The sequence below is a fragment of the Triturus cristatus genome, chromosome 2_2 (genome assembly GCF_964204655.1).
Source record: "Triturus cristatus chromosome 2_2, aTriCri1.1, whole genome shotgun sequence".
NCBI lineage: Eukaryota > Metazoa > Chordata > Amphibia > Caudata > Salamandridae > Triturus > Triturus cristatus.
In genome coordinates, this window is record NC_140582.1 from 719,253,514 (window position 1) to 719,266,548 (window position 13,035).

The following is a 13,035-nucleotide window of genomic DNA, read 5'->3' on the forward strand; positions in this document are numbered from 1 at the left end:
TTTGCCCCCTAACTTCTCATGTTTCTGGGCGCAGCCCTGAGCTTCGTAGATGGGCCGTTCCTGATGAGCACACTAGTACGAGTAGCAGAGCACATGCGAGCGATAAAAAAACAATGATCATAGATATCCCTTTGCAGAGCATGTCCAAAGATGTAGTGCACAGAACTCTGTCAAAACCTTCAGGTTTTTTGGCATAGAACATATTGAGCTAGACCCGCGTGGGGGAAATAGGGAATTGAGACTGCAGCGGCATGAGGCACGGTGGATTATGCGCTTTCGTGCGGTGGAGGAGGGACTTAATTATGACCAGGAATTACAATATTTCCTTGGTGATTGAAGGTTTCCGATCCTTTGTTTTTACATTTATTTCCACTGATATCCCTTACCCTAGCGCTACTCTTTTGATGATTCTAATGTTTGGCTGTATTGTTCATGGTATGTATCTTGTTGCTTCTATCTCACACCTAATATACTTAAATATGTGATCGCAGCATAATATATTGCATACATTAGTTATTAATAATAATAAGAATCATTTATTTGGGCATCTGTCAATATGCATATTCACTTTAACTGGCATTTAGATGATATTCACAACTGATCATCTACAGTGGCATACGTTAGGATATTACAGTCTGGTTTCTGTTATCACAGCCTACTGTCACGGAACCGTGTGGAATCTGCTATGCAAATATAGCATTATATATTTAGCATAATTGAGTTACTTTTGGCTATAACTGTTTCTTTTTCTTTTTCCACACTGACGGACAATCAAATGAGGCGATACTAGTTGGGGTATGGTTGATTTATACTATAGTCATACTATAGTATTGCGCTGTAAATACCGTTCCAAAATGGTGGGATCGTTTTTCAGGTGCCTTTAGTCACCTTCGCGCTTTCTAATTTTGGTCATTTAAACCCATTCAAACACGGAAATGGGTTTCGCCGTATCCGGTAGAAATGAGTGAGGGGATATACTCACTAAGGTAAGCATGCAGTTGCGGGAGAAATGCGATAAGACCGAAGGATTTATTGCCGTTAGACGTAGTCGGTTATGTTTTACTTTGTTTGTTTTCATATATAGCTACCCCGTATTACAGGGATCCTGTTGAATTAGAAGCCATATATTTTTATATCTTTGTTGAAAGTCGGCGATTGATTTAAACGAATTAAGACATCGGACAAGATAAAATCAGAGGACTATTTGGGTGAGCGGAATTGTGGCTCTTTTTACTTTTGGCTGTTATTACTAATTAGTAATATTAGTGCTGACTGGTAGCCTGATTATCATTGTGTTATATTACAGGCTGATATGTCAGCTGTTGAATATTTATATTTTGGAGTGACCGTTTGGAATGAATTCCGATGCTAAATACTAATGAGACTTGCGGATATTAATTGTGGATAACTATTTCAAAAGACATACTTTTCTGGAATTTAAGGATAAAATAGGAGGTAAGCGTCATCATGTTAATCAAGATTATGGTGTTTGCTGAGAAGCTGATGCCTCATGCCACTGTTTTCTTAATTCTAAGGGTATCCGTTTCCCTTTTTCTTTGTTTCTTTAATCTCCAATAGATGAATTGTGGGATACTACTTTGAAAGGTATTGTGATTCTCAAATATTCTTAAATGTTAAACTTACACAAGATGCTCACAGAGGGTGCTTTAAATATTAAATTGCACCTTGACCATCACGGGGACATTTCACAGATTTATTTTCACTTCACTTTCACGTATTTAATAATGATTATTCATTTCAGTACTGTTCTGTTAGAAGCATTAATAATACTTGAATGACATTTAATGCTCGCATGCCAAGCAAGCACAAATACTTGAATGACATTTAATGCTCGCATGCCAAGCAAGCACAATACTTGGATCTTTGTTATTTAGTCCTTTGAGACACGGAGGAGATTTTGGTGGCATGGTTCGATGGATTGTAATATCGTCTTTTGAAAACAATTATTTGTATTACTTCCAGCCCTGAGGAAGTCGTAGGGTGTACTACCCACATGCGACGAAACGCGTTGGTGTAAGGGAGTGGAAGGACTCTGAACGATTAAAGAATTGGAGAAGTCCAAGAAATACATTTATTTGTGTTTACTTTTTACATGTATTCTATTTGCGTGTGCTTCAGAAATTGTTAAAAGTCACAACACCGTACAGTACGAGCATAGAGAGTCCCTACATCCAGTTCGTGGTAGACCCACCATTTGCCCCCTAAGCTCTCATGTTTCTGGGCGCAGCCCTGAGCTTCGTAGATGGGCCGTTCCTGATGAGCACACTAGTCCACCCTGCCCTGCCACTTTGTCACAGCAGGGTGCGGGGAATCGGAGACTTACATTTGCGGGCGATATCCCGGTCCAACAGTAAAAGATTTTCACCATCAGAGAACATTTTACACCGTTGCTGTAAAACTTGCCCGATTGACCCAAAATTCAGATCTTGAGTTTGGCAGAAGTACCTGTCCCCTAAACTTTAAATCAGCCCGCGAGGCCTATCTAATGCATATCAGTACTGTCTCTTCTCATGGGAACAGGTAACACCGAACTTTGGTCACCGCACATATTCAAACTGTAGAGCACTGCTTTTTTAGTCGGGACTTTGGAGATTTCAGATCATCTGTTAAAACCAGTTTTTACAGTTATAAAAGCAACTTTTATTCCAGCACTCTATTATGGGAACTAGGCCTTGTTTGGCAAATTAGGTCACTGGTTTGATTTAATGTAGAGTCATTTCCGTAGACCCTTGTTTTTACTACAAGATGCTTCAGTTCCTTGAGATGTTTGAAACAAAAGTCATTTGAGGCAGACTGTAAGATCTTCTCCGTCAAAGTGTACATGGTCTTGGTGCTACGTTTGTACCAACCAATATTGTTTAGAATGAATTTCGATTTTTCCTAACATGTGAAAATGATAAATGTTTATTCATGTGAATGCTCCGAGGAAGCTACTGCAGTTACAGCTTCTGCGGAGTGTTCCTGGCATTCTTTGGGCTGGATTCGCAAAGGTGTGTTCTCATGTCATTTGATCTTATGTGCTGGATTACCATGTTGATGTATTCACTGTAACATTAGAGATGTATGTAGTAATTTTACATATGAATAAAACTGCGCTTGTGGGTATTCCTCTGAAGGGATACCTGCCAACATAGTTATATCCTTGGCAGGCGCAATCCAGCCCTGAGGCGATCAGAGATTTACTCTTGTCAAGGGAAAAGCACTATGCTATCCAATGTGGACATTGGCCGTGGTATGTGGTAAAGATGTTTTGCACTGGGAAAAACATTGACCCATATGAGGATTAAAAAAGAGTTACATCTACTAATAAATGTACACTTACACATGGGTAAATAGTCATTCAGGTCTGTGACCTGGAATTCATAAAGAATTACAGAAATACTGTTCAGAAACTGCGATTGTGAAGAAAGGATAAGTCTACAGGAGCAAATTTCTGACTGTTTTGATGAATCGAATGTAATTCATGAACCTAAACTAAAAAGCAGACTGTTAAAATATAACCACTAGTTTTTTGCATTGACTTAAACAATGAAAAGTGCATTTTCTGAAAGTAGTGTTATGATTTTTCCATGTACCTTTGCAGAAAAGAACCATGAAGAAAGATTTTCCCTTTTGGGTTAGCAAATTTCTACGGCTGTTACCATTATGCATCATGTGCACTTCAGCAGCAAATCCATGCAAGATCAGCCAGGAAATGGCAGACTGCAGCCACCTCAAGCTGAAGGTTATTCCGCCTGATTTACCTACCAACATATCTGTATTGAATCTCTCTCATAACCAGTTGACAGCATTACCATCAGCAAATCTTTCACGATACAACCAACTCACTCAATTATTTGCCGGATTCAATGCTATTTCCAAGTTGGAGCCTGAATTATGTGAGACCCTGTCACTGTTACAAGTATTGAGCCTGGAACACAATGAACTTCATCGACTGGGTGAAAAATATTTCAGATTTTGTGGGAACCTGACTGAACTCCGATTGGACTCCAACAGAATACCAGAAATTAAAGGGGATATTTTCAAGGACCTCAAGGTAAGGTTACAATTTTCAATATAGTGACAATTATATGCCTCATAGTTCAATAATGAGCACTGTTACTTGCAAAATAATTTAGTGTATTGAATCGACATAGCTAAAAACACCAGGTGAAACATCTATGTTGTAAACCTCAATGCAAAACCCACCCTTGCCTGAAACAATGATTGGGCCAGAGACTTTTTTGAATGAAGGATACTTCCAGGAAACTTTAGGAAGATGCTCTAAAGCTACTATCTCTTTTGTGTAAATTGATATGATGACCACTTGTCTAGGACTACACAGAAGGAAATACAATGTAATTAGCATCCATCATCTTCAAACATTGTTCAAGTGGAGGTGGTTAAGAAATACAGATATCTAGGCCTGTTATTTAGCCACAATATGGACTTCGGGCTCATGTCTTGTTTTAAGAGTCTAGTGCAAAGTTGATTGCTGGTGCACTCCAGAGGTTGGATTCTGCTTTGGGCCATAAATCTTTTGAAGTGCTGAGGAAGGCGTATAATTCAAAAATTGTTACTCTGTTGCTCCATGGTTGAGAGGTTCTGCCTGAAAAACATGTTAAGCATTTGCAAGTTACAGAAGCAACCATCTGGAAAAAATGGTTGGGATTGCCTCCAGGCTCAGTGAATAGTGCCTTGAGGCTAGAGCTGGGCCTTACTAAAATTCTTTTTAAATGCAAACAGAAGCTGGGCCGGGCTCTGGCTCTTAAAAGCGGAAGAAGGCTCCCTGAGGCATCTCATAAAACTCCACTTACCAGGGAAACACTTAAGTCAATGGGTAAATAACATACAGGGTATCAATCAATAAATAATTACTTTATTCGATTGGCTTCAGCAATCATAAAAGTACAGAAAATCAATCCTACAAATAATTTAAGAACATCAGTTAGTATCATTAAATAATTAATATGCAATTCAAACTGAAGCATAAGCATGATATACTGCTATTAAAAATCTCGACACATACCAGCAAACAATAGAATTAAAAAAAAATCGTAGATATAAAAGGGCAGGTCTTTATTGTTTAAAATTCAGATGTACAAATAATGGACATATATACTTATGACGCAGATTGGCTCATTTAGGGCAAATTAATACGATGTGTAAAGTGTCTAGTGCAGAAGACTCATCACAGGAATACAGGAGGGTCTTGTGGTCTATGCCATCCTGCTACAAGCTGCAGGAACCTATTCAGTCGAAAATATGTTCAAAATCTTCTATGGTTCTCCGGCATATCCAGTGTTAGGTAAAATTCCGTTCTGTCACCACTTTTTTTCATAGCATGATGTACACAACAGCGTTTACGCTGTGAGTATTGCAGTCTGAGTTCTTGTGTATACTCAAAATATACTGTTTTGACATCTGCAGTGACTAATTGGTTATTTTTTCAGGTGAGTTAAAAACATGCAATAGGCCCAGATTAGCCGGGGTAGTTTTTATATAGCTTAACCATGGTATACGTGAACTATAATTGTGACTCAATCAGTCTCTTAATATTAATCTGTTAACACCCAATTCTTTTTTTAGTCCATATAGAGCATCATAATAGTATCGGGCGCAGGCGTATATAGTCAACTAAATAACCCGCCCCTATCTCTTCATAAGCTATTTTTGCTGGGACATTCTGTGTAATGCATAACAATTTTTTCTTAGGTATTTGTTTTCTGTCGTTTGTATTAAAGTAGAAGATGTGTAACCCCCGATTTCGGCCCCATAAGTTACAGTCGGGACACACTTAGCGTTATAGAGGTTTACTATGGACTTTATGTGACTGTGACCTAAACGCCTGGAGAAAGCATCAATACTAAAAGCCACCCTGTTAAAGGATTGAATGTGTGATTTCAATAGTGGTGCCCAGGACAGTCTATCATCCAGCAGTATGCCTAGGTAACTGAACCTATCCACCTTACCTATATTGTTGTTATCCTTTATCACATGTTTTCTAGTCTTGATGCCTATGGGTCCTAAAGTCATAGTGTACGATTTGGTAAAATACATTTTTAATCTTATTCCATAAATTCATAAAGTTGGTTCAATAAAGATTATAGGCCATTAGCTGTCCAGGAAATAAGAACGGTATTATCCGCGTACAACAAGGTGGGAATCATTCTACGTCCTGTCCTTGGGACTTCTTTACACTTATCCCTTAAAAACCGATCTAATTGATTTATATATAAAATAAAAAGAAAAGGAGCTAAAATACATCAGGGTATCAAGGCTTCCCTTTAGTTTCCTGCAGGGTATACCCCCCTAAATATGTCGGTGCTCCAACAGAAACGGGTATTACAATGCTTATAAAAAGAGTGTTTGCTAAACAGCGACTTTGATGATGTTTGCAGGAGAACCAACTTGCAGCATCTATGGGAGGCATATTACAGGGGTCAAATCCAGCCCTACCTGAGGGATATTAAGAGCAGATTTGTTAGGCGGTGGGTCCTGAAGGTCAGGTTGGGTCAGGTCTGATGACACTCCGCTGATCCTCTCCTTCACCAACGAACCGAACATCACCAGGCACAGCTTCCAAGAAGGGATGAAAGCCGTTGCCACCTGGATGACGAACAGCTGCCTTAAGCTCAATTCAGACATGACAGAAATCCTCATCCTAGGATCCACTCCCTCCACATGGAACAACACCTGGTGCCACTCTGCTAGTAACTCCCCCCAGGACCACACGCAAAACCTCTGCATTATACTAAACACATCCCTCACTATGGACCACCAGATCAACTATTTATCCTCGGCCAATTTCAATACCCTCCGACTGCTGTTAAAGACCCTCAGATGGATCCCCACCAAATCCAGAAAGACCATCACTCACGTGCTCATCATCATCAACAGACTCGAGTACGGCAATGCACTCTATGCCGGCGTAACCCAGAAAAACCTCTGCAAGCTCCTGAATGTCCAAAATGCCGCAACCAGACTTCTCCTCAACCTCCCCCGGCACAGCCACATTACTCACCACCTCTGTGAACTTCACTGGCTCCTGGCAGACAGAAAAATAACCTTCAAACTCCACCCACGCTTACAAGGCCCTTCACAACCGCGACCAGCATACCTGAATAGCCGCCTCTCCTTCAACGCACCCAAAAGGCCCCTCCCCTCTGCCCAGCTCGCCCTGGCCACCATCCCACAGGTCCGCAAGACCAGAACTGGAGGAAAGTCCTTCTCCTTCCTTGTGGCCAAGACCTGGACCACCCCACCCCTCCTCCTCAGACTATCTCCCATGCTACCCCAGTTCAGGAAGGACCTCTAGACCTGGCTCTTCAAATGACCCCAGCACTTAGACCGATCTGCTCCTCATCTCACCCGAGCATCGTGAGACCCTCACGGATGAGTAGTTGCATTTTACCAACCCTTGATTGATTGATTGATGTCCCCTCTTCCATCAGGTGGAGGGCAGTTAGGCAGGGGGGATCGGATAAGGATCCCTGCCCTTTCTGTAAGCTGGATGTATTGTCACTTTCGCACATTATTGTCTTCTGTAGCTCTTTTGCCACAATTAGACATAGTCTGCTATTAATGGTTTTTAGCAAGCTGCAGGTATGCCGTTTTATAGATTTGGTGAGGATAATTCTGCAATGTAATAATATGTTGGTATGCTGGGGCTTTGGCAACATTTTTGTCCATTGCATCAATAAAGATAGCTACTGTGCCCTTGTCTGCAAAATAATGTTATTTGCTCTTTGCACAATACTGCATATTGTGGGCACATAAGCACTTTATTCAGTTGCAAACTTTTAAACTCATGATTGTGAATTTTGCATAAATTTGCACATTTTGCATTTTTTGCAAAATTTGTTTCTAATAGTCAAATTGTTATAACGGTCAAATTTGTTGATATAGTATTTATCCGGAATTTTGGGTGGGATGGCTTGTATAGCCATATGACCTATATTGGGGATTTGGTACGCACAACAACTATCTTTTGAAGTTTTATGTGTGCGCTCTTTTTTAATTAGAGCACTGGTTCGCAGCTTCGTTATTGGAGGTATGGATCTGAACGTGAATATTATGTGTTTTTGTTTTTTTAATTCTTTTTATGAAAGAATCATCAGTGTTAGGAAGCAACTTTACCACAGTGCATATTTGACAGTACATATATAGCAACTAATTGTACACTTCTGTAAAATATTATACGTATCCCAGTGGCTCCATACTTTTTCTTCGAGCAGCCTCGACTCTCTTATATTGTTTTCTCCGCTGCACAGCACCAATCCATGTCCATTTTCCAACGCGCCACTGTCGGTGTTTGGCTGGCACCTCAGGATCCTACAATATTTCTCTTGGCCACCATTGCGGCCACTAGTAACCAGATTTTTCTATACTTAGGCCATGTTTGTTCCCCAGATACACATAGAACATGCAACCGTGCCTCCATAGGTATTGGAAGCCTTAGTACTTCTGACATTACTCGCGTCACCCTCCTTCAGAACTGTTATATAATTAGACAGTCCCATAGTGTATGGAAGAAGGTGCCCTACTGCTTACAGCCCCTCTGGCAGTCCTCTGTTAGAGTGCGACACAGCCTGAACATGAGTGTGCTAGTGGAATAAGACCTTTGTAGTATTCTCAACTGGACCAGTCGAAATCGCGCCCTGATTGATTGCCACCTCTCTAGGGCTTTGCACAGCTTCCACCCAATCATCTTCAGGTAAACCTACATCGGTTTCCCATGCCTCTCTAAACTTCATGAGGGGGTCTGGCGAATTGTTAATGATTTTCTTGTATGTACAAGACAGCACCTTTTCGGGTATCGGGTCCAGTAGTCGTCTATCTTCTAGTGGGCTGTATTCGGGGAGGTGCTCCCCCCTCCTTGATATGCCTATGTAATGCATACCCCAATTGTAGGTATCTGTAACGCTCTGATTCTGTTAGTTGGAACTCTTTTTGCAGTGTAGAGAATGGGGACAGGGCCTGTCCCCGCCATATATCTCCTAAACGTATTGTATCTATTAGTTTCCATTTACCAAACCCTTGTAACCTATCTACTTCCCTTAGCATATCACTATCCCATAGGGGGGTCTGTTCCGTCAGCTTGTTACCCCACCCGAGAAATCTAGTGGCTTTTGTCCATACATTGATCTCGGTATTCGTATGTGGTGGCATATGTTTGTTCAGTGCACGCATATATAGTGCCCCCATGTACCCTCTTGCACCCATCGCCCAATGGTCCACTCGATACGCTGGGTAGTTTCTGTCCATGAACACCCAGTCATCAATGACCATTAACTGCGATTCCCAATAGTATTTCCGGATGTCCGGTATGGCCAGGCCACCATCATATACGCCTCTGTAGCTTAGATAATGCGATATTCACACCCCCACGTCCCATAATAGTGTCCGTAATTCAACCTCCACTTCCTTAAAGAATTTATCTGGGACTGGACACGGTGTATTCTGCAGAATGTATAGCTTTCTGGGTAGGGACATCATTTTAAAAAGAACCGCTCTACCCATGAGGGAAATCGGCAGGGTTCTCTAATGAGCAACATCACTTTTTAACCTGTCTAGCTGTGTCTGTAGGTTCTTTGCGAAAAATTCGGCATCTGTTTTGGTAATCTGTATGCCCAAGTATTTAAAGCTGTCCTTAACCTGCAGTTGGACGTCCGCCCCTAATGCTGGTGGGGGACAATCTGACAACATACATAGCAAAGATTTGCCCGAGTTAATCTGGTATCCAGAGTAGCCACTGAATAATTTAAAAATCTGTAAGAGCCGGTTCACCGTGAATCGTGGCCGTGTCGCATACATGAGAACATCGTCGGCATACAACAAGATTTTCTCTTCCCATTGATCCCCCCCCCCCATAAATACCAGATATCACTGGGTCCCCTCTCACCCAGGCTGCCAACGGTTCCAACGCTAGTGCGAATAATATTGGGGATAGAGTCTGTCTGGTACCCTTATGAAGGGCAAAAGATCGAGACACCAAACCATTAACTCGAACCCTGGCCCGGGGGGCTTTGTAAAGCAGTTTAATCCAGGACTAAAATTGGGGGCCAAACCCAAATCGCTTCAGAACTTCAAATAGATAGTGCCATTCTATGCTATCAAACGCCATAAGGGCGTCAAGGGATAACAATGCTGCTTCCACGCCCGGATTCGTTTTCAGTAGATGCATCACCCCATATAAGCATCGGAGATTGAGCCTGGTGCTCCGGCGGGGCATAAAACCAGACTGGTCTGGGTGGATCAAGGTTGTGATCAGTTCTAGCAGCCGATTTACCAATACCTTAGTGAGTATTTTAACCTCCCTATTCAACAGGGATATTGGCCGGTACGAGCCACATTGGTCGGCAGGCTTGCCCGGTTTCGGAATCACAACAATCATTGCCATCTGCTGGTCTGTCGGTAAACACCCCTGTATTCTTGCTTCATTAAACATTTCACGGAGGTACGAGGCCACTACACTCGCTGTACATTTAAAAAACTCCACCGGCAGCCCATTTGGTCCCGGTGCATTCCCTGCCTGTAGATCGCCACAATTATTTCCTCTTTGATAATGTCCTTGTCTATTTGTTCCCTATCTTCAGTGGATAGTTCCGGTAATCTCATCTCAGCCAGTAATTCACTGCAATCTACCGCTGTCCTTTCGGGTTTGGACGCGTTTATCTTTTAATAGAAATCCGCGAATACTCACGCCATTTCCTCCCCGGTGTTGTACGTGTGCTGGCTTTCGCCACGCAATTCCGCCACCCAGCTCCTATCTCTGTCTCTCTTTTTGAGCCAGGCTATCATTTTATTTGCCTTGTCTCCCAGATCAGATATTCGTTGCTGCGTAGCCAGAGCCGCCGCCCTTGCAGCATTGTTTGCTAGATCCTGCAGTTCCTGTCCTTTGAGGTCTAGACGATGTGCTAGGTCCTGATCCTGTCTCTCTCCCTCTAGATATCTTGTCTTCATCTTGATCACTGCTGTCTCTAACACATCCCACTGGAGTTTCTTCTCTTATTACTAATCCCTATACATGCCTGGACATACCCCCTCATCACTGGCTTAAACTCTTCCCACAACGTGCAGGCCCTCGCAACTGTCCCCTCATTTTCCTGGAAGTAAAGTTGAGCCCGCTCCCTGACTTTCTGCGTATTTTCCTTGTTTTTGAAGAACCATGCGTTCAATCTGGGCGGTAGAGTGGACGTCCGGCTTGGACCCTTTACTACTACTTCCACTGGGGAATGGTCCGAGATGCCACGGGGGCCAGTTCTGGCACCGGTGAACCAGTGTTCACACCCTCTGTGTGTTAATATGTGATCAAGGCGGGAGCAGCTACGATGTGCTGCTGAGTAGAAGGTATATTGGTGAACCTCCGGGTTATGCGTCCTCCAAAGATCTGTCAATCCCATAGCTTCAGTAAATGTTCGAAGTGGCTCAACCCCCCTCCCCCCCCTCTTTAGCGGCTGTTGTTTCTCTATCTACCTCCGGATCTATGGTGGAGTTCATATCGCTGCCCAGCACCAGCAATCCGGCTGGGAGATCCACCAACAGGGTCCCCAGTGCCGTGTATGCCTCCGACCGCAGCGCTGAAGGAATGTAACTTGATACAATATTAATTATTTGTCCCTCCCATTTCCCAGTGAGGGCCATTGATCGTCCCAGGTGGTCGTGCCAAATCTTATCTATTACTAATGGGAGACTCTTCTTTACCAATATTCACACTCACCTGGATCCGGTCGTATATCCTGCATGGGCAACTAACTTAAATCCATATCTATCTAATGCGCGGTACTTATGTCCTTTCAAATAAGTTTCCTGAAGTAACACTATGCTTGGGGAGTGACGCTGCAAGTATTGTAACATTATCTTATGCTTAATGTGACACTGCAAGCCATTCACGTTCCACGAGAGAATTTTAAGACCGGTTCTCCCATAGAAATCTCCCCGGTGTTCACTTGTCGAGGTACTGCCCCTGCTCTGTACTGTCATTGTCTCTTCTACTGCCATGCCAGTGTTGATGTTCCCACCCCGTTTCCCATCTGTGGTCATGCCCGTATACACTGACTTTAACAGTGTAAATAACAAACGATATCACAATTAAAGATAACAAAACTGAACAGTCCCCCAGTAGAACTAACCCCCCTCCCTGCTACCCTGCTGGCGGGCATAACAAATCCTTCCTCCCCAACTCGCAGAGTGCCTGTCGTCCCACATTAAATACCTAAAGTGGGGTTGGTCGGTGCCACATCATGTTTGCTCCCCCCCTCGGTGTCCCCTCCACCTACTACTATATGGATAGTCATTGTACTCTCGTTACAGCATCTCTATCAATAAGACTGTGCCAGATATCCCTTTGTTAAAGAGTTCAAATTTCCCCCCCCCCCCCCCCTTCCTCTCCCTCCGCCCACCACCCCCAACATATGACCTGGTCTTCATTGTTCTCGGCTCAGTCCTGCTTTAGTGTCCCTTGTTCCAGACCCTCCGTCCGTCTCGATTCCAGTTGACCTTCGTGTCGGCGTAATCGTTGTTATCGGTCACTGCCTTGTGCTGTTCTCGTCTTCTCCCTCGCTGAGAGCTAGACTCCACAGTGCGCCAACCCTCCAGCCACTCCCATGCGTGTTCCAGAGAGCCAAAGTACCAAGTTTTCCCCTCGGCCTCCACTCTCAATTTTGCCGGACACATCATAGAGTATCTAAGTTCTTTGGCCTGGAGTTCTCTTTTCACAGCTTCGAATGTCTGCCGTTGTCGTTGGACGTTCAAGGTGAAGTCTGGGAAGAACCGGATCATGGTGTTTTCATGGTGCAGGTCCCTATGTTGACATGCTTCTACAGGATTGTATCCCTATCGCCGAAATTAAGGATCCTGGCAATGATTGTTCTTGGCAGAGCCCCTGGTTTGGACTTTGGGACTGGCGCCCTGTGCGCACGTTCAATCGTAAAATAGTTGGAGATACGCTTCGGTTTCAGGTGGTTTAGGATTAAGTTCTCTAGGAAGGGGCCCTCCATACCCTCCGGCACTCCTACCACCCTTATATTGTTT

General features: G+C 43.2%; 1 protein-coding gene across 8 annotated transcripts in view; it reads left to right on the forward strand.

Annotated features, from left to right (window-relative positions):
* Positions 1 to 13,035, forward strand: part of TLR3 (toll like receptor 3) — a 243,377-nt gene that overhangs the window by 45,707 nt on the left and 184,635 nt on the right. For all 8 annotated transcript variants that reach the window (XM_085641971.1, XM_085641967.1, XM_085641969.1 and 5 more), the window contains one exon: positions 3,605 to 4,057. In XM_085641971.1, coding sequence (XP_085498097.1) covers positions 3,605 to 4,057 — 453 coding nt within the window. The remainder of the gene's footprint in view (positions 1 to 3,604; positions 4,058 to 13,035) is intronic.